Source organism: Diabrotica virgifera, chromosome 1, assembly GCF_917563875.1.
Source record: "Diabrotica virgifera virgifera chromosome 1, PGI_DIABVI_V3a".
NCBI classification, from domain to species: domain Eukaryota; kingdom Metazoa; phylum Arthropoda; class Insecta; order Coleoptera; family Chrysomelidae; genus Diabrotica; species Diabrotica virgifera.
In genome coordinates this window covers 199,144,483-199,166,344 of record NC_065443.1, presented here as the reverse complement: position 1 = coordinate 199,166,344, position 21,862 = coordinate 199,144,483, and the positions used below count along the sequence as shown (strand labels likewise).

At 31.6% G+C, this 21,862-nt stretch overlaps 1 protein-coding gene and 1 long non-coding RNA gene across 2 annotated transcripts; both read right to left on the bottom strand.

Annotated features, from left to right (window-relative positions):
* Positions 1–145: 145 nt before the first annotated feature.
* Positions 146–5,114, bottom strand: LOC126879007 (uncharacterized). Its single transcript, XR_007695936.1, has 2 exons — positions 4,791–5,114; positions 146–4,222 (listed from the first exon to the last, which is right to left on the bottom strand). It is a non-coding gene; the product is annotated as an uncharacterized LOC126879007 (long non-coding RNA).
* An 8,677-nt stretch (positions 5,115–13,791) lies between these two features.
* On the bottom strand, positions 13,792–21,831 carry LOC126879002 (uncharacterized). Its single transcript, XM_050641879.1, has 2 exons — positions 21,700–21,831; positions 13,792–14,232 (listed from the first exon to the last, which is right to left on the bottom strand). Exons 1-2 carry the CDS (start codon positions 21,745–21,747, stop codon positions 13,882–13,884), a joined length of 399 nt encoding a protein of 132 aa, XP_050497836.1. The 5' UTR covers positions 21,748–21,831; the 3' UTR covers positions 13,792–13,881.
* Between the last annotated feature and the right edge of the window lie 31 nt (positions 21,832–21,862).

The following is a 21,862-nucleotide window of genomic DNA, read 5'->3' as shown; positions in this document are numbered from 1 at the left end:
AATATTAAAATTTTAAATTTTTTCATAGAAATTATATTTTTTCACAAAAAAATTACAGAAAAATATTAAAAATACAGTTATATTGGTTTTGTAAATAGGTCTTCGTAAAACATGGGAATAAACACTGGGAAAAAAACTACACACCTTTTATTTTTATTAATCTTTACGAAGACCTCTTTATTTATCTCATATTTTACAAAATGCAGATATTACTATTTTGATTAGTAGCCTAAAAATATCTAAAGAAAAATATTATACAGCACACAGAGAACTTTACTAAAACTAAAATAAAAGCCTTTAAAATATCAACTCTTACAGTAAATCAGTTATTCCATATTTCTCTCAGAACTTTTCAGAAAAATAGAAAATAATATAAACACTGGGAAAAAAACTATGTACATACATTTTATTTTTATTAATCCTCAAGGGTAGGGCCTAGCCCCCTGAAGCACCTGCCTCGGGACCGTATTTGAATGGGGCCCGGAAAGATCACCAAACTTTAATTTATAACAATAACAAAACAAATTTTCAAAATTCTTTCATTTTACGAATAAATGACAACCATAAGAGTTATAATTAAGTGGATAGGCGCAAACTTTCGGTTCAATGCTCTTTAAATGCATTCATATTTTCGAATCCTCAAAAAACTAATAATTATTTTTAAAAAATTTAGACGCAGAATGAAAGATTACATTATTACCGAGGGCCGAATGTCCCTTAGAATAAATATAAAGTTTCTTTTGAATAAGATATGTATTTAAAATTAAAAATCACACTCAATTTTCTCTTTTTTTGACCCTGTAACTTATTAAAATAAACATTATCGAAATTTCAGTGACTTTCGGCCCTCGGTAGTAACGTAATCTTTCATTCTGCGTTTAATTTTTTCAAAAATACTTATTAGTTTTCTCAGGCTTCGAAAAAGACGAATGCTTTTAAATAGCATTGAAGCCGAAAGTTTGCGCCTATCCCCTTAAACAATGTTTAATTGTTTAAATATAAATTTTATTTATTGTTAATAAAAATTTTATTTTCTTGTCCAACTATTAAATAATTAATACATTTAAAAAAGATATTATTATTAAATTATATTTAGGGGCCCGAAAATTGTGTAGTGCCTCGGGCCTGATTTGAAGTAAAATAGCCTCTGCTCACGGGGACCCCCCGCTTACCGCATGCATGTATGGAGTGCTGATAAAACAAAATAAGAAAATCTATGCAGTAAAATTGTTTTGAAATAATGATTTAAAACGCAGATCAACACAAAATACATGCATGTCCCCACTCTTCTTTATTTATCTTATATGTATTTTACAAAATGCAGATACATATTACAAATTTGATTAGTAGCCAAAAATATCTAAAGAAAAAAATTATATAATACACAGAGAACTTTACTAAAGCTGAAATAAAAACCTTTAAAATATCAACTTACAATAAATAAGTAAAATATTTTTAGGTGATAAACAAATCGAACAAACCTGCAATTTAAATAAATGTTTATAAGAAAAATCAAAATGTTTGCCATTAAAAATTGTTTAACTTTACACTATAGTCTCCAGTACAAGGACCTAAAATTTCATTGATACATTTAAGTTTTAAACTTTGTGTTTGTATTCCCTGCGACATGTCAGACAAACTTTTCCTCTGGGATATCTTTCAAAGTTGCTATGTTTTTGAACGCTTAGATCTCAAAGATGTCACTTTTACGTTATTATGTCTCTCAATACAAGTTTGGTTTATATAAATATAATTATGGTCACAGAGGAAAAGTTTATTGTACGTACATGTCGCAAGGAATGCATACACAAAGCTTGAAACATATATCTGGACCTCAGATTTAAACTATATGATAGACAATATATCTATATTTGAATGTATATAATCAATTTCTATAATCCAACTAGTAAAACAAGTGGATTAAAAAACTTGTTCAAAAAAACACCATGTCGACATAGTGTAGTTTACCTCCGAGGTCCAGATATGAGCCGTTGCTGATAGTAAGGGCGAACTCAACATTGGGTCAAAAAAATTTTTTTTGATACCATTTTAAATTAAATTTCCTACCTCATTTGAAGTTTCGCCTTCAAAATATACCTTCAAAACTTCTTTTTGTTGAGTTCGCCCTTACTACCTGCATTTTTAAACCCACATTTCTTGAAACGCTTTTGTTGAGTTCCCCTTTACTATCCGCAATGCCTCATATATGAGGCGCTCAGAGCAACAGTGGCCTAACCCACATCCCACAATTTTACCAAAACGATTTTATTACATTAAATTTATCCCTTATTTAAGTGTTTTCAGATGCAGAGTAGTTCAAGCAATGGTTGCTTGAGCCAATCTGCATTTGAAAATAATTAGTAATGCATAATTTTAATGTAATAAAAGCGTTTTGGTAAAATTGTGGGATGTGGGTTAGGCCACTGTTGCTCTGAGCGCCTCATATATCAGTGAGATTTTAGGTCCTTGTACTGGGGACTACTATACTATAGTATTTTTACTACAAAAACGTTATTACGTAGGTCAAAATTTTTGACGTAAGAGAACTGTCAAAACATTAGAATGTGACTTTTCATTATTGCCATGTTTATTAATAAACATGGCAATAAAGAAAAGTCACATTCTAATGTTTTGACAGTTCTCTTACGTCAAAAATTTTGACCTACATAATAACATTTTTGTAGTAAAAATACTATATGTGAGTTATACAGTGATGAACGTGCTAATAACAGGCAAAATAACGCAAAAGATGGAAAACACATTCAAGTCATGAGATAAAAACAAATGAAACTAGGAGGTGTGAGATTTAGGGATAAAAGCTATAAATTTACATTCTACTTATTGAAGGAACTATTTCTTTGCTACTAAAAATGTGTACATTTGAAACAGAGATTTTATTAGAAGAATGTGCAGGTATAGGCAAAAGTTGATCGTGAATTATTTTGGAGGGCACTGCATTATTCAATAGTTTTGTTTTTAAACTGATTGTAAATTGTGTTTCCTCAAAATGATCTTCACATAAATAACACCTAGTTTCAGTAAATTCAATACCAATAATTTCAAACCAGTCATGACGTCTTTTTAAATTTTTATCTGAAAATCTAAAAAACTTTTTATTTGTATACTCTGGGTCTGTGACAGGATGAAAATATTTGTTATTACAATAGGGCGCTAAACATCCGTGAACATATTTACCGGGTTTGGATTTAGAATTTGACATTGCAAAATGATCAACTAATATTACCTACATACAATATAACCACTATAAATTGTAACTAAACAGAACCTTTATTGATATTTAACCTACCTACTTACAAAACACTATCTTGTCACAATACTAGTTTTTTTATTTGTATTTACACTATAAAATGATAAACTAATTTTACAGTTGAGTCCATTGGCAGAAAGTGGTTATGACAATCTGTGTGAATGATGTGAACTTTGTATGTAAATTAATGATAAAATAAAATTAGTTGTGAAAAAACAAACAATAAACAAACCACAAACGTTGCAAATTGTACTTAAATCTGAAAACGCCCCAAGCGTATTTTTTGCACCTCTATGTTTTCGATGTACTGAGTAGAATGTTCATAAAAATAACGTGTCTTTACTTAATAACAGGCGGTAGCTGGTTTGTCTTTAGTGTCATGCGTGGAACACAATTGTGCTAAATAAAAAGTATGTGTTTTATCTCTCCAGGTATTAATGAACCACGGGTAAAGAACCATGGACTCAACTGTACCTACATACAATATAACTACCATACCTTTATTAACGTTTAACACCTTGGCTAGCGATCACTTAAACTAATAACTTGTAATTTTGTACAATTTTATCATCACATTTTACTTTGAATATCTAATATGCAAGTTATATTACACTTTTTCGAAAACCATGGTAAGTAACTATAATTTCATTATCTTATTTTGAAACCAATATGAGAAACTAAAAACTCTCTCCTTAGAGCATTTTAAATCATTTAATAATAATGGAAGCCGGCGTCTCACACGGTACTACAGTCATATTTGGTGTGAGATGCTGGCATCTCACACGGTAGCCAAGGTGTTAACCTATCTACTTACATGTATTTACACTATACCTGTTATTCTATTAGTCTACTTGACTCTCTTTGGAGACAAACATGAGAGGCCTATGTCCAGCAGTGGATCGAGAGAGGCTGATGATGATTAGTCTATTATCACTTCTCTGTAATTCCAAGTACCTGAAAATAAAACATAAGGCAATATTAATACAATGCATATATAGAGTGGATATCAAAGTTAAAGAGCTGAACTAACTCAAAATGTAAAATGATTTTCTTATTAAATTTGTAAAAGTATTTATAAGAATACACAAATAGCATTTTGCAACTAAGAAAAAAATAATATTAATTACTGGAAAATATGGAATTAATATTACTTTTAGTTTTTAGTATAATGCTGTAATTAATCACATCATAGTTTTTGAGAAGTTATCTCCTAAACGAAAGCAATTTTGATTTGTTGTAAACACCACATGAATGTAATTTAAAAATTTGGTTGTATGTTCATTTTTACAATAATTGTTAAAATTTATTGACCACCATTTTAAGGGTACATTTTTGGACATGGTTAATAATTTAAAAAGTCCACCGAACCCACTGCGGTTAACATAGACATTTTAGTTATCAAGGTCCATAAAACACAAAATATTTGTCATATACCTACCTACCAATAAGGTACTTTTTTACCTTATGGCTCTGTGGATTAAAGTAAAAATATTTATTATAAATAAAATAATTATTTACCTACCTAACGACATTAATGTTATCTTCAATGTTGCTGTACTTCGTAATTATCCTTTTGAAAGTTGTTGCCTTTGTCTAGCCTGTCTATACTCCCAATCCTAGAACGAAAAAACAAATCAATTTTCTTTTAATGAAAACTGAAAATCAATAAAGAGTTTCTGTACTACGTTTCTATACCTAGTAGAAGCAGAGTTATAGCTAATTAAAAATAGGTTCATATTCGTCAAATTCCAAATGGAATACTTTAACGTGAAATAGCCAAAAATGAAGCACATTTCGGGGAAAACTCATTACAACTTATTTAAAGTGTTTAAAAAAAGCTTCATTTTTGTTTAAAAAAAAATTCTAGCATCCAAAGTAAACAAGTTACGCTCAAAATAAAGTTAGTCCCTTTTTTTTTGGTAAAAAAATCGGGAAAATTACCCCCTAATTAGTATCTCAAATGAACTTAATCCTTACGACTTCACAAGTTTCTTGACCCGTGTATCTATTGTTTATATGATCTGTAAGTTTCATCGGTTCAAAGTCCTTATTTTTGAAAGGGCTGTAGTTAAAAGGGGTTGAACGAGTCACTCATCACCAATGTATGCAAATTTAGAAACACCAAATCTCAATCAATTTTTGTCTAACAGAAAAACAAAAAAATACATGATATTCAGAAAAGAAATGCTGACTTTTTTTGTTTTTCGAGATTTTTGGTATCTCTAACAATTTTTAAGTTATTTTGAAAAAAAGCATATTTTTCAAAATTAAAATTTTTAAAAATTTTAATTTAAAACCAAATTTTTCCCAAAATAAGCACTTTGAATCGATGAAACTTACAGATCATATAAACACAATATAAGTAAAATAATTTGTGGAGCGGTAACGACTAATTTCATTTAAGTTGCTAATTAGGAGGTGGTCTTCCCGATTTTTTTTACCAAAACAAAGGCGACCAACTTTATTTTGAGCGGAACTTGCTTAAATTTAATGCTAGAAACTTTTTATAAAAACAAAAATAAAGCTTTTTTAAACACTTTAAAAAAGTTACAATGAGTTTTCCCCAAAAAATGCTTAATTTTTTGGATATTTCACTTCGAATTATTCTATTTGAAATTTGGTGAATATGAATCTATTTTTCATTGGCTATAACTCTGGTTTTACGAGGTCCAGAGACCTAACGCGTACACCATTTTTTTTTACTTTTTTACAGGCTATATTTTTGCTAAGAACATTTTTTTCGACAAAATACTTACTTTTTGAGTTATTTGCGAAAAATCGTCTAAAAATGTAGTTATTTTGTTGAAAAATGAACATATTGACTCGCAAATAACTCGAAAAGTGTTGACTTGGCGAAAAAGCTCTATAGAACAAAAGTTACTTAAAATTGGTAAGTTTATCCATTTCCGGACTTATTTTAGACTTATATTTTTTCACCCGCAAGAGGGGGTGAAAGTCACCCCCAGGACAAAAGCACACATCGGTACAATATCACTTTTTTTCTTTGACATGTAAGCTATGCGTATGCCAAATTTCATGTCAATCCAAGCGGTTCTTTAAAATTTAGAGCAAAAACCGTGAAAGAATGGACTAATAGCCCGTAAAACATTTTATATACTTATGTATCAATTATGCATATTGATACGGGAGCCCAAGCAGGGATTTTGCAGTTACTCAGGCGCGTCAGATTATTACATGGGGAGAGATCTTGTACGCTGTAAATATACCTCTACCATATATTGGATCTTAATACAGGGGAGTTCGTTAAGGGGGGTCCGAAAAAATCTCTCCTTAGAAAAACTCGAAATTGTCAGATTAAGATAAGGTAAGTTAAATACAAGCAGAACAGTGTAATATTTAAAATATCTGACGGTTTGAGCGGGGCGTAAGGAAATGGGTGAGTCACAAAATTTCACAAGAAAAAAGCGAATGTTTCGAGAAATAAACGTCACATCGAAAAACTGAAAAATACTTCTTCTATATTTTCTATCAAATGACACTAAACACGGCCCCTCACGGAGAGAAGTGGGAACTAAATTTAAAATCTTAAATAGGAACCCCGCGATATTTCGCGAAATAAATATCAGATCGAAAACTTGCAAAGTATACGTATTCAATATTTTAGAAAAATCTACTGAATGACACCAAACACAATCCCCCGCGGAGGTGGGGGGGGGGGGTTACTTTAAAATATTAAATAAGAACCCACATTTTGTATTATGGAATTGGATTCCTTACGTAAAAAATAGGTAACTTTTATTCGAAACATTTTTTCGAATTATGGATAGATGGCGTTATAGTCGGAAAAAACGATTATTGCAAATGGAAAAGTAAATCAGCTATAATGGAGTTATTGACATTATGTACTAATAACACCTATTTTCGACTAAATAATGAATTCTATAAACAAAATTTTGGTCTAGCAATAGGCTCTTCTTTATCTCCATTATTGGCTAATATATTTATGGAGGATTTTGAAACTTATATCATTTCTAAACAAAATTTAAAACCCACAGTATGGTGGAGATATGTAGATGATGTGTTTTCAATATGGCCTCATAGATCAGAATTGTTGAATACATTCCTAAATATTATAAACGATCAAGAAGAGACAATAAAATTTACAATGGAAAAGGAATATAATATCACCCTAATTTTCCTCGATGTTTTAGTCTCAAAGAAGGATACTGTATATGAGACTCAAGTGTATAGATAACCAACACATACCAACAGATATCTCAATTACAAATCAAATCACATCATCAACGTTAAAAAGGGAATTATTAAATCCTTATATGATAGAGCCAAAATTACTTGTTCTAACGAAAATTCATTCTTAGAAGAAAAACAATTGTTAACATCTGTTTAATTAAAAAATGATTATCCTTTATCGTTTATAAATAAGGAATTGTCAAGATTGGTTCGAATAGAACAGAACAACTTAGAACGGAATCCTATAGCATTCACAAGAAATAATACGAGGAAAATATCAATACCATATATAAAAGGACTATTTGAGAAACTTAAAACAATAGGAAATAAATTCAACATTTCAACAACATTCAAAACAACAAACACGTTGAGATCTATTCTATCTAAAACTAAACCTAACAGTGAACAAGAAAGAACAAAGAATTGTATCTATAAAATACCTTATGAATGCGAACAATTTTATTTAGGTGAAACATCAAGACCATTAAACGTTAGAATAAGTTAACATCAGTCTTATATTAAAAATAGAGAATTTGATAGATCTCAAATATGTCAACACGCATGGGATACTGAACATAGAGTTCACTGGAGAGATTCAAGTATAGTCCTGAAAGAAACAGATAGTAAAAAGAGAAAAATCAAAGACGCGGCTTTAATTATGCTAAATGAAACCAATTGTGTCACAAATTCCTCGGTAGAATGCAGTAGGATGTGGTTACCCATACTAAAAGAGGAAGTCAATAGAAAGAAAATAGCAGAATTAGTAAGTCAATAACATATCGACTTATTACATATTTTATATTTTAGTATTGTGTATATATATATATATATATATATCTTATTAATATTATTTATAATTTAATTGAAATTTATATAAATATCTATATAATTTAATTTAACATTGAAAATAGTTGATTATAAAAATGCCACACGAAAATAGCTTCAGAACACATTTAAAATAACATATTGTATGTACAGTTACGGTCATTGAATAGTTTACAGGCTTACGTATCTAGGAGCCGTTTTTTTAAATTATTAACTCGTTCAAACGCACCTTTTACGTCAAAGTGACGTTACCAGTGGTGTACCTAGAATAGGTTATTTAAAATTAAAATATACAAATAATATAAATATATTTTACAATGTTTAACAAACAGGAAAATATAGAAAGAAGTTTTTTTGAATATAATGGATTATGGTCTTAATAATGAAAACAAGGAAGTCTGGTTTAAAAATACCGATTTTATTTTATGTCTATCCCAAATTATCCAATCTTTGTTTGATTTTCCATATGCACATAAATATATGGCTCACGTTCAAATCTGCAGCAACTATCAAAATCAATCAGTACAACAGTATGCAGTTTATCAAAATCAGTACGACACTGCAATTTTACAGTATTCTATCTAATCAGCCCTAAACATCCATCCTTGGATATAGGCCTCCTCTTCCTTCTTCCATGCCTCTCTATCTTGGACAATTTGCATCCATTTTGACCCAGTGTGTTTCTTCAGGTCATCTGACCATCGCATCTGTGGCCTTCCCCTTTTTCGTTTGTGGTTCCATGGTCTCCAATGTATTACCATCTTAGTCCATCTTTCATCCTTCTGCCGTAGGGTGTGTCCGGCGAACTTCCATTTAAGCTTTGCTACTTGGGTAGAGACGTCTTTCACTTTTGTTTTGTTACGGATCCATTCGTTTCTTTTCCTGTCTGATAATTTAATGTTCAGCATTTGTCTTTCCATGGCTCTTTCTGTCTTTGTTATTTTTTCCATATTCTCTTTTGTAAACGTCCATGTCTGAGAGCCATATATTAAAACAGGGAGTATACATTGATTGAAGACTTTTGTTTTTAGGTATTGCGGGTATTTTCTGTTCTTTAGAATATAAGAGAGTTTTCCGAATGATGCCCAGGCCAACCTTATTCTTCTCTTTATTTTTTCGGTCTGATTTTCTTTATTTAATCTAGTGATTTGTCCTAGATATATATATATATATATATATATATATATATATATATATATATATATATATATATATATATATATATATATATATTCTTTTACTTGTTCTATTCTTGTTTGTGCCACTGTAATTACTAGTTCTTCTTGTTGATTGGTCATGGTTTTTGTTTTATTGTAATTCATCTTCAGTCCTATCTTTGTCGATTCTCTATCTAGTTCTTCCATCATTCTTTGTAATTCTTCACTTCTTTCTGCTATTAATACAATATCATCAGCATATCGTAAGTGATTCAGATATTGCCCGTTTATATTTATACCCAAACCATCCCAGTGCAGTTGTTTGAACACATCTTCTAGCGCTTGGTTGAATAGCTTGGGCGAGATGGTATCTCCTTGTCTTACTCATCGGTTTATTTTAATAGGCTCCGTTTGTTTCATTAGCTTGATAGTTGTTGTGGCCTTATCATATATATTTTTGTAATTAAGTCGGTATATCTGTAGTCTATTCTGCTGTTTTGTAGGGAATTCTTTACTGCCCAGTGTTCCACACTATCGAATGCTTTTCTGAAGTCAATAAATGCCATGTGCATGGCATTTACAGTATTACAATACAAAAATTACGGTGTAAACTATTCAGTGATCGTAAAGGTACATATTAAGGTCAGAATTTGGTATTAGTTTTGAAAGTAAAGTAAAGTAAGACCTAATATTTACGATGTCGGGATAGTATCACGAGGTTTTTTCCTGGTTTTTCCTCGTGATTTACTATGGAATCACTAGCGACAGGGTTTTTACTGTCACCATTGCATGTCGTTGTCTTTTTAAAGACAGATCACATGTTATGATTTTTTTGTGACGGATATTCTTGGGTTGAGGTTGATTTCATGTAATCGAATGAATTATCTTTCAGTTAAGTCGCCCCAGGAATGCAACTCAATAAATATTGGCAATATCATTTTAAAGTCTTCTACTTTAAAGTGTATAATATATGTCTAAATTGCCGATATAGATGAGTCAGATTAAATAAATTATTAGAAGAATTTTTTTTACTAAGCAACAACATTTTTGTTTAGTTCATTAATATTTTTTGTATTTTGACAACGAAACCCGATTTGGGCGTCGAAACGTTAATAAAATCATTTTTTTTAGTAAAATTGTGGCTTATTTCCCATCAAAACTAGCTAATTGAAAAAATGCCACAGGAAAATAGCTTCAGAATAACATGGAAAATTAAATTCAAAAATGGAAAATTCTTACTTAAGTGGAAAACTTTACTTAACTTTTTTTGGTTTTAGGACCCAATCTTCATAACCCAATGGGTCACCAGAACGCTCGAGCAACTGCACATTTAGCATACTTTCGTCCCCTACTACACTCTAAATTCTGCCACCCAAAAATTTTGATTAAGTTTGACAATTATTTATAACTTTATTATTTGTGCTCCGATTTTGAAGATTCTTGCATCAGTTTGTAGGTACATGTATTGGTATCGTTTGGTATTATTCCGGTACAAAAAACATTTTGCTTGCATGGCATTATACAGGGGTGAATGAAAGCATTGTATATTCTCCTAATTTTAAAAAATTCTGTCTAAAAATGGAAGAGCTGATTTTGTTTCATAGTCCTGTCATATAATTCCGGAGGCATCACTAAAATTTTGTCTCTTGAATTATCCGAATATCTATTTTCTTGTAAGAGCTCTACCATTTTTTGTAAATAAAAACACTAATTGACTCATAAAATAGAGATCTCAATCCTTTTGAACATTTATGGGATGAATTAAAAAAAGCTATTCGCCGTCATCCTAGGCCTCCAGAAAATTTGGTGCAGTTATGGCCCTGGTAGAGGAATATTGGGCTATTCCCCAGGCAAGGACAACACATCTTTATTCGATGCCAAACAGATTGCGAGCAGTCATTGCTGCAAGAGGTGGACATACCCGCTATTGAATTGTTTTGTTTTGTTTTTAATTTTGTTTTGTTTTGATAATTTTAGTGAGTTTGATATTTTTAATTAAATTAACCTTCAAAGCAGTGTTTTTATTTACAGCTCTTACAAGAAAAGAGATATTCGGATAATTCAAAAAGCAAAACCTTAGTGATCCCTCCAAGATAATAAAAAAGGAGTATGAAATAAAATCAGCCCTTCAATTTTTCCACAGAATTTTTTAAAATTAGGAGAAAATACAACGCTTCCATTTACCGCAGTATAATGCCATCTAAGCAAAAAAAATTTTGTTACCGGAATTATAACAAATGACATCAATACATATACCTACAAACTGATGCAAGAATCTTGAAAATCAGAATACCTACAAAAATAATAAAGTTATAGTTTGTCAAACTTAATCAAAAATTTTGGGTGGCGGAATTTTGTGCCGGTGAGTGTATATCTCATTTCTATGAATATTTGTGATCCATGATGAATTAATTTAATTTTAAATTATTGCTTTTGCTTTTTCGCTTTAATAGGCTAGGCACTGAAGCATTAAACCTATACTTTATTTCACGTTAAGAATAGAACATTGCGAAGACATCCCCATGCATTTCTTATGAACGATAGAAGCGCGCCGATGCCACGCCGTACTGATTAAAATGAGTCGTATATCGGCAGTCGAGTAGCTACCCCTGCCCGAGAGCTTTGTCAACACTGGTCTTCATAAGCGTAACGTTCTATTCTTAACGTGAAATAAAGTATGTATAGGAATTTTGTGCAGTAAGATGAATTGTCATGCAACTTTTTGCATTCGATTCGAGAGAGTGTCAAGCAATTTTGTGAACTAAATTGATCTCCTGTGAATGACACTAAAACACGAACCTCACTCCACCCTCTGGAGGTAGGGTGGGGGTAACTTTAAAATGGAAACCCAATTTGTTATTGCAGATTTGGATTGCTTACGTAAAAATAAGCAACATATATTCGAGACATTTTTTCGAATTGTAAATAGATGGCGCTATAATCGGAAAAAACGATTTATCGCAATACCATAGAGGTAAATTATAGGAACGGTCTACACTTCCAGATAAAAACCAAAAAATACGTGCTTAATATTTTTCAAGAACCGATAGAATAACATCAAACACGACTCTCCACTCCACCACCTGGAGGTGTAGTGGGGGGGTAACTTTAAAATCTTAAATGAGAGCCCCCATTTTTATTGCAGATTTGGCTTCCTTACGTATTTTATTCGATACATTTTTTCGAATTATTGGTAGATGGCGCTATAATCGGAAAAACACTATTTATCAGCGCCATCCATAATTAGTTCTAAAAAATATTTCGAATAAACGTGACTTATTTTTTATGAGAAATCCAAATGTGCAATAAAACATGGGGATTCCTTTTTGATTTTAAAGTTACCCCCCACCCCACCTCCAGGCGGTGGAGTGGAGGGTCGTGTTTGATGTTATTCGATAGTTTTTTGAAAAATACTAAACATCTACATATTTATTGGTTTTTTATTTAGAAATGTATTTCTCGAGATATTAGACCGTTTCTATAATTTACCTATGGTATCACGATAAATCATTTTTTCCGATTATAGCGCAATCTATCCACAATTCGAAAAAATGTTTCGAATAAAAGTTGCTTATTTTACGTAAAAGTAATCCAAATCTAAAATAACAAATTGGGGTTTCTTTTTAAGATTCTAAAGTTACCCCACCCCACCTCTAGGGGGTGGAGTAGGGGTTCATGTTTAGTGTCATTCGACAGATTTTTAAAAAATATTAAACATGTATTTTTCAGTTTTTCGTTCTAATCTTCATTTCGCGAATTATTCGATCGTCCCAGGCGACGACTTCTACCCTGGACACCAGGTACCTCGGAGAGCATCGCCGTCATGAAATTCGTGTTCAGTGACCTCCAAAACCCCCAAGTATAAAAATTGAACTAATTTGTGCCAATATTTCCTAATTCTAAATTTTTCATTTTCCATCTCTTCGAGATGAACTTTGAAAATGCATTTTCTTATGCACAAAAATTTTTGCCGGAGATCACTTTAGTTCACAAAATTGCCTGGCGCTCTCTCGAATCGAATGCAAAAAGTTGCATGACGATCCATCTTACTGCACAAAATTCCTAGGTTTTGGGATTTTTAGTGCTTCGTCTATTAAATGGTGCCTTCCATCTTAGTTAGTTTTATCTATTTATCACAATCGGAATTTGAGATAAATAGATAAAACGTTGAAATTTGTTTTTTATTGGAATAATTTGTTGGACGAATTATGATTACACATGGATTTTGCTGATTTTTTTGTGTGAACTTAGATTTTCAACTTTTGTACTGTTTTTAATACATGTTTACATGTTTTTATATAACACAAGAAAGTAATTAAACAAGAGGAACATATTTGGTCATGTATTTATTACAAATTATTTTACATATTTGTACATTGCTTACCTTTCAGGTAAGGATTCCTTAAAATTTTAAACAAATCAAACAGGATATTTTGCTAACACGGTTTGCATACATTTAACAAATTTGATAGCTTTAGCTTCGGGATTTTCTCCTTCAGTTTTGCTACAATTGTCTTTAAATTCTTTCCGAGCATCACTGTTGCCACCACTCAAAACTTCAATGTGTTGATTGAACTGATCAGGAATAACGTCTCCATTCTGATCCAGTACACCAAATTTACGATTAACACAAAGAGCTTGCTTGCCAGTATCAGGGGTTATAACTCCATTATTTCTAATGATTTCGATTTCATTAACGGTTGAACCAGATTCTTTTTGACATTCCTTAACCAGTTCAGATAATCTTCCCCTTTCAGTATTGGCGGTGTACTGTTGAAAAATATATGGTATATTAATGCTAGATTAACTAACATAGAGCATGCAAAAAACATAGCAAATAAGTTACTTAACCGTAAAAATTTGGATAATATCAAAATAGAATGGAAACAGACTAAAATCAAACTGTTTAGATAACGTGTGAGAAAAGCATCTTAATGTTGTTCTGAAGCTATTTTCTTGTGGCATTTTTACAACTTTAACTATTTATAATGGGAAATAAGCCACAATATTATTAAAAAATTATTTTTATTAATGTTTCGACGCCCAAATCGGGTGCCGTTGTCAAAATACAAAATACTACTAACATAAACAAAAATGTTGGTGCTTAGTAAAAAAAATTCCTCTTATAATTTATTTAATTTGACTCATTTATATCGGCAATTCAGATACATATGATACATTTTAAAGTAGAAGACTTTAAAATGATATTGCCAATATTTATGAGTTGCGTTCCTGGGACGACTTTACTGAAAGAGAGTTCATTCGATTACATGAAATCAACCCCAACTCAAGAATATACGTCACAAAAAAATCATAGCATGTGATCTGTCTTTAAAAAGACAACCACATTCAACGATGACATTAAAATTCTCGTGTTAGAGATCTCATAGTAAATCACGAGGGAAAACCAGGAAAAACCTCGTGATACTATCCCGACATCGTAAGTATTTGGTCTTCCATTTAATTTACTCTCAAAATTAATACCAAATTCTGATTTTACTATAATTTTGTTTAAATTATAAATAATATCTATAATACATGGATATATAAGTAATACTAAAATATAAAATATGTACTAACTCGACTATTGACTTACTAATTGTGGTATTTTCTTTCTATTGACTTCCTCTTTCAGTATGGGTATCCACATCCTACTGTATTCCACCGAGGAATTTGCGACACAATTGGTTTCGTTTAGCATAATTAGAGCCGCTTCTTTGATTTTTCTCTTTTTACTATCTGTTTCTTTCAGGACTATAGTTGAATCTCTCCACTGAACTCTATGTTCATTATCCCATGCGTGTTGACATATTTGAGATCTATCAAATTCTCTATTTTTAATATAAGATTGATGTTCACTTTTTATAACGTTTAATGGTCTTGATGTTTCACCTAAATAAAACTGTTCGCATTCACAAGGTATGTTATAAATACAATTCTTTGTCCTTTCTTGTTCATTGTTAGGTTTAGTTTTAGATATAATAGATCTCAATGTGTTGGTTGTTTTGAATGTTGTTGAAATGTTGAATTTATTTCCTATGGTTTTAAGTTTCTCGATTTTAATTAATTTCCTATTTTTTATTCTCTCCAAATAAAAATCATTTTTTAATAATATTGTGGCTTATTTCCCATTATAAATAGTTAAAAGCATCTTAACTTGAGGAGAACAAAAAATATCTAGGGTATTCATTTGAAGATGCAGTTATAGTCCTATCGCCAGGGGGGTACAACGGCCTCCTTTATTCAGATGGACTTACCCAAGTTTTTTTTATGTATTTTGACCTGTAGAACTCGAATTTTTTAGGTAACAGTTGATCCGGATGTCGATAAGATTGTTATAAACAAAGAACTTGAGGAATTACATAACAGCGATTTCTCGCAAAACAAAACATTTTTTGTATTTTTTGGGTCATTCTAAGCAAAAAATGTTCTTACAAGTTTTTTCAGAGGATGCATAATTTTCGAGAAAAACGTGGTTAAACATAAAAAAAATCGAAAAATTGCAATTCTTGAACCTGAATATCTTTTTATTAAAAAAGAAAATAGTAATTCTGCTTACCGTATTTGAAAGTTCAAGTCACATTTTATCGGTTTTGATTATATGCATTGCTAACAATTTATTTTTTTATTGTTAAACAAAGCTATAAACACTTAGTGTTTCCCGTGGACAATACATGCGTTTTAACGCATGCTACGTAGAAATTGCTTCGTTTGCACTTGTATCTACTCTACCAACTCGTTCGATTTTAAATGCGAGATCATTGATTATTTCATTCATAGGAGATTCTGACCAATAGAAAGCTACAGAAATAAAAATTAAACTGATTATTTTTTAATGATTTTAACTTCAAATCGTATTGTAAGATATTTGATCACGTGTTTAATTCTGTCCAATCAGATTAAAATTACACTGAGAATTATCTACTGTAGAAAATTACCGATATAATTTTATTAAGTAGATTGTGTTTGTTTAATGGCAACCAGTTTCCTAGTTTTGACAACTGTCACATTTAAGAAAATATCCATAATATACGCATTAAAAAATAATCTTAAAAATATCAGAGGACAGTAAGAATAAATAAGAAAATAATGCTTCATTTTTACTCAAATTTGTTGTCATTGGGCAATAGCTACTCGAGCCCTGCCGGCTCTCGTGTCTATTCCCAGACAACAAATTTTCGAAAAACTGTAGCAGTATTTTCAATTTATTCTCACTTTCTTGTGATATTATACCATATTATTTCATTCATAGGAGATTCTGACTAATAGAAAGCTACAGAAATAAAAATTAAACTGATTATTTTTTGATGATTTTAACTTCCAATCGTATAGTAAGATATTTCATCACGTGTTTAATTTTTTCCAATCAGATTAAAATTATACTGAGAATTATCTACTGTACAAAATTACCGATAGAATTTTTTAAGTAGATTGATTCTGTTTAATGGCAACCAGTTTCCTTGTTTTGACAACTGTAACATTTAAGAAAATGTCCATAATATACGTATTAAAAAATATTATTACGAATATCACACGATATTAAGAATAAATAAAAAAATATTGCTTCATTTTTACTCAAATTTGTTGTCATTGGGCAATAGCCTTTGCCAGACAACAAATTTTTGAAAAATTGTCGCATTATTTTCAATTTATTCTCACTCTCTTGTGATATTATACCCGATAATTTTTGATAATGTCCCGTCGTCAAGTATATTACGTCAGATGCCCTTGGTTGCTACGAAAAAATACATTCAGTGACATTAATGACAATTAATGGTTTAAAAATTATAAAAATGATGACTTTCAACCGTCAAATATATATAACAACTGTGTGTTTAATTGTACTAATTTGTACTTACATAAATAAATTACAATTAAATTTTGGTTTTGAACAGTTTTATTCATGAAATAATAGCAACAAATTGCACTCGATCTCTAAAATGAATATCGAATTTTTGCCCTCGTGACACTTTGACATAATTTCACTCCCCTTCGGGTCGTGAAATTAAAACTGTCAAAGTGTCACTCGGGAAAAATTCAATAATTTTAGAGCTCTTATGCAATTATTACTGATAATTTTTGATAATTTCCCGTCGTCAAGTATATTACGTCAAATGCCCTTCGTTGCTATGAAAAAATACATTCAGTGACATTAATGACAATTAATGTTTTAAAAATTATAAAAGTAATGACTTTCAACCGTCAAATATTTATAACAACTGTGTGTTTAATTGTACTAATTTGTACTTACTTAAATAAATTACAATAAAATTTTGGTTTTAAACAGTTTTATTCATGAAATAATCGCAACAAATTGCACTCGATCTCTAAAATTAATATAGAATTTTTGCCCTCGTGATAATTTGGCATAATTTCACTCGCCTTCGGTTCGTGAAATTAAAACTGTCAAAGTGTCACTCGGGAAAATTCAATAATTTTAGAGCTCTTGTGCAATTACTACTGAAAACATCACTCAAACACTATGTGTTTATAGCTTTGTTTAACAATAAAAAAAATAAATTTTTAACAATGCATATACTTAAAACCTATACAATTTGACTCGAACTTTAAAATGCGGTAAGCAGAATTGCTATTTTCATTTTTAATCCAAAGTTATTCGGGTTCAAAAATTGCAATTTTTCGATTTTTTTTAAGTTCAACCGCGTTTATCTCGAAAATTATCATCCTACGAGAAAACTTTTCAGAACATTTTTTGCTTAGAATGACCCAAAAAATACAAAAAAGTGTTGTTTGGCGAGAAATCGCTGTTATGTAATTCCTCAAGTTCTTTGTTAATTACAATCTTATCGACATCTGGATCAACTGTTACCCAAAAAATTCGTGTTCTACGGGCCAAAATACATAAAAAAACTTGGGTAAGTCCATCTGAATAAAGGAGGCCGTTGTAGCCCCCCTGGCTACAGGACTATTAATAGTTATACTCATTTATCGCTAAACGCCGCTATAGATGAAGCCAATAAAGAAGCAAGTAAATTGGGCAGGTTACTTGCCACAAGCTACTTGCCTAAAATAAACGCTTCTTCTTCTAAAGGTGCCTATCTTCTAGAGATGTTGGCGACCATACTGGCCCGTCTTACTCTATTCACAGTAGTCTGAAATAGATCAGTTGAAGTTAGACCTGTCTGCTTCCTAAGTTTAACCAGCCAGGATAGGTATACGACACGTCCAGCACATCTCTTTCCTACAATCTGGCCTTGTAGAGTCAACTGTAGAAGTCAGTATTTATTATTACGCATAATGTGGCCGAAGTCAGCAAAAATGTTCTGTTCTTTACGGCGATAAGAATTTCTTTGTCTTTTCTTATCCTCTGCCGAATCGTTATGTAAGATGTATGGTGTACATATGAGACCCTCAACATACGTAGGTAACACCACTTTACCAACGACTCTAATCGTTTTATGGCATCTTTTGTAAGCAACCAGTTTTTCATTCCGAAGAGGAGGACACTGGACGCTTACTTAAGTCATATTTTAAGGCAAGAAAAGTAAAATATGAGTCAAGTAAACTTTTACAAAAGGCAAGTAAATTGTGGAAAGTAACCAGGCCAGTTTACTTGCTTTATTACTAGCTTTAGCTTCATGTATACCGGCCTTAAGAGATTAAAGTAGCATTCTCTTTCTCATCATCAGGACGTCCAATAAGGACGTAACAACAATTTTTGGAGATCGGAAGACAAAAGACACTATAACGATTATAACGACAAAATCACTATAACGACTAAGTGAAAAGTATTGTAAACATCCATACTCTGAAAATGAATAGGACATATTACAAGGAGAATAATTATTGTTTGTGCTTAGAATAGGGTAGTGACTATTATTTAGAACAGGGTAGTGATTAAAGTAACATTCTATTTCTCATCATCAGAACGTCCAATAAGGAATTAGTAACAATTTTTAGAAATCGGAAGACAAATTCAATAAAGACACTATAACAACTGACTAAGTGAACAGTTTATTAAATGAAAAATTTGACAGACAGCCTGTGGAGTTAACGGAGACAGTAACAGCAATGGTTACCAGAATAACAAACGAGGAAGTGGCTCAAGCGCTCCAAAAAATAAAGAAAGGAAAAGCAGTCGGACCAGATAACATTCCTGGGGAAGTATGGAGAGTATTGGGAGAGACAGGAATAAGTTGGCTGGCAGGTCTATTTAATAGAATTATGGAAGTTGGACAAATGCCAGACGAATGGAGAAGCAGTATATTAGTACCTGTCTACAAAAACAAGGGAGACATACAACAATGTACAAACTACAGGGCTATAAAACTACTTAGCCACATCATGAAAATATAGGTGAGAGTAATTGATAGACGGATACGTGAAGAAACCGAAATATCCGATAATAATCAATTTGGTTTATGCAGGGCAGATCAACAACAGATGCAATTTTCATTGTAACACAACTGATAGAAAAATACAGGAACAGAAACAGACCAACGCTCATATGGTATTCATTGATCTTGAGAATGCATCTGATATAATTTCTCGAGAGATTCTGTGGTGGGCACTCAATAAGAAAGGAGTCCCTGGCGAATATGTAGAGATTGTGAGAGATATGTGTGAGGGAGTAACGACTAGTGTTAGGACAGGTGTGGGAGAGACTAATAAATTTCAGGTGAAAGAAGGATTGCACCAATACAAGGCTTGGGGCTTATTCCTTATTTATTCTCATTAGTTTTGGACCAGATAACAGCGAAACTACACGGTAGCATTCCATGGTGCCTAATGTATGCTGATGATGTAGTGTTAATAGGAAATAGTGAACGAGACTTAGAACAAAAACTGAAACAGTGGAGACAAGCTCTGGAGGATAAAGGCTTAAAACTTAGTAGGACAAAAAGAGAGTATTTGGAATGTTCATTTAAAGATGGAGTTACTACAAATAAAATGGTACCTTTGGATGGTGAAATGATTGTGAAAAGGAATAGTTTTAAGTACCTAGGATCGGTATTACAGAGTAATGGAGAAATAGATGGAAATGCATGCAGTAGAATTAGGGCTGCATGGATGAAGTGGAAAGAAGCGAGTGTTGTGTTGTGTAACAGAAAAATTCCAATGAAGCTGAAGGGAAAATTCTATAAAACAGCCATAAGACCGGCTATGATGTACGGAACTAAATGTTGGCCAATAAAAAAGAATGAGGAACAACGAATGCATGTGGCGGAAATAAGAATGCTTAGATGGATAAGTGGAGTGACAAAGAAGGATAAAATTAGAAATGAGTATATTAGGGGAAGTCTAGGTGTGGCACCAACTGATGCCAATATGAGAGAGCATAGGTTAAGATGGTTTGGTCATGTTCAACGTCGAGACGTTAATCACCCAATATGAAGAATAGCTGAAGTGCAGATTCCTGTAAGGAGTAGGAGAGGAAGTCCAAAGGAGACCTGGGGGGAGACGATAAGGCAGGACATGTTGGTAAATGGGATTAACATTGATATGACCCAAGATAGAATTGTGTGGAAAAATGCAATTAGGGAAGCCGACCCCGCGTATGGATAACGCAAAGAGAATGATGATGATGAACGACTGACTAAGTAAAAAGTATTGTAAACATCCACACTCTGAAAATGAATAAGACATACTCCAAGGAGAATAATTGTTGGTATTTAGAACACAAAGCTTTAACTGAGAACATTGAAAAAATGTATCAATTTTAACAGGTACCTAAAGCTCTACAGACAGGAAATGTATGTATTTACCTATTTCCTTCTTATAATACCAACTAATTTCTCATGAACTGGGGTTTAAACAGTCAACAAGAAGACAAAATATGAACCCAAAAACAAAAGTGCCCGAAAATCGTAATGGAATGACATAAGTAAAATGACAAAGTATAGAAGAGTAGGTAGGTACTTACCAAGAGTAAGACGATAAGAATGGAAAAACACGATAAAATTAACAAATAAACATCAATAATAATAAGCATTTAAGACAAAAAAAACTTAATAAAAAAGTTAATAAAAAAGTATAGTATTAAACCGGTGCCTTTATATCCATTACCTACATCAACTATCCAACGAGAGAAAAAAATGTTCTGGTTCCAAATTAAAAAAAGTCTAGCAGCAAACAATTATCCAAAAGAATAATATTTCAATATCATTGGATGTTGGAATAATACGTAACTTGGACTAAATTTAAACATAGTGACTAGAATAATTACTAAGAATATAAAATATTTTAACACAATAACAATACTAAGCAATTTCTTACCGCTGTTAGGCAGACCAAAGCAATAATTAAAATATTTGCTAGTTGCATCTTGGTTTAGTTGGTTTGGAGAGAACACGATAATGTTCTTTCGCTCTACCATTTTATACAGAGTTTGGAAATAATAAGTAACAGGACCGTACCGAAGATAATATTTATCTTGAGC

What these genes read in the sequence shown, in the direction of transcription:
- LOC126879002 (XM_050641879.1), bottom strand. Translation starts at nt 21,747, where the DNA reads ATGCAACTAGCAAATATTTTAATTATTGCTTTGGTCTGCCTAACAGCG. An exon ending in CTTTGGTCTGCCTAACAGCG is followed by an intron (nt 14,233 to 21,699) that starts GTAAGAAATTGC and finishes ATTTTTCAACAG; the next exon opens with TACACCGCCAATACTGAAAG.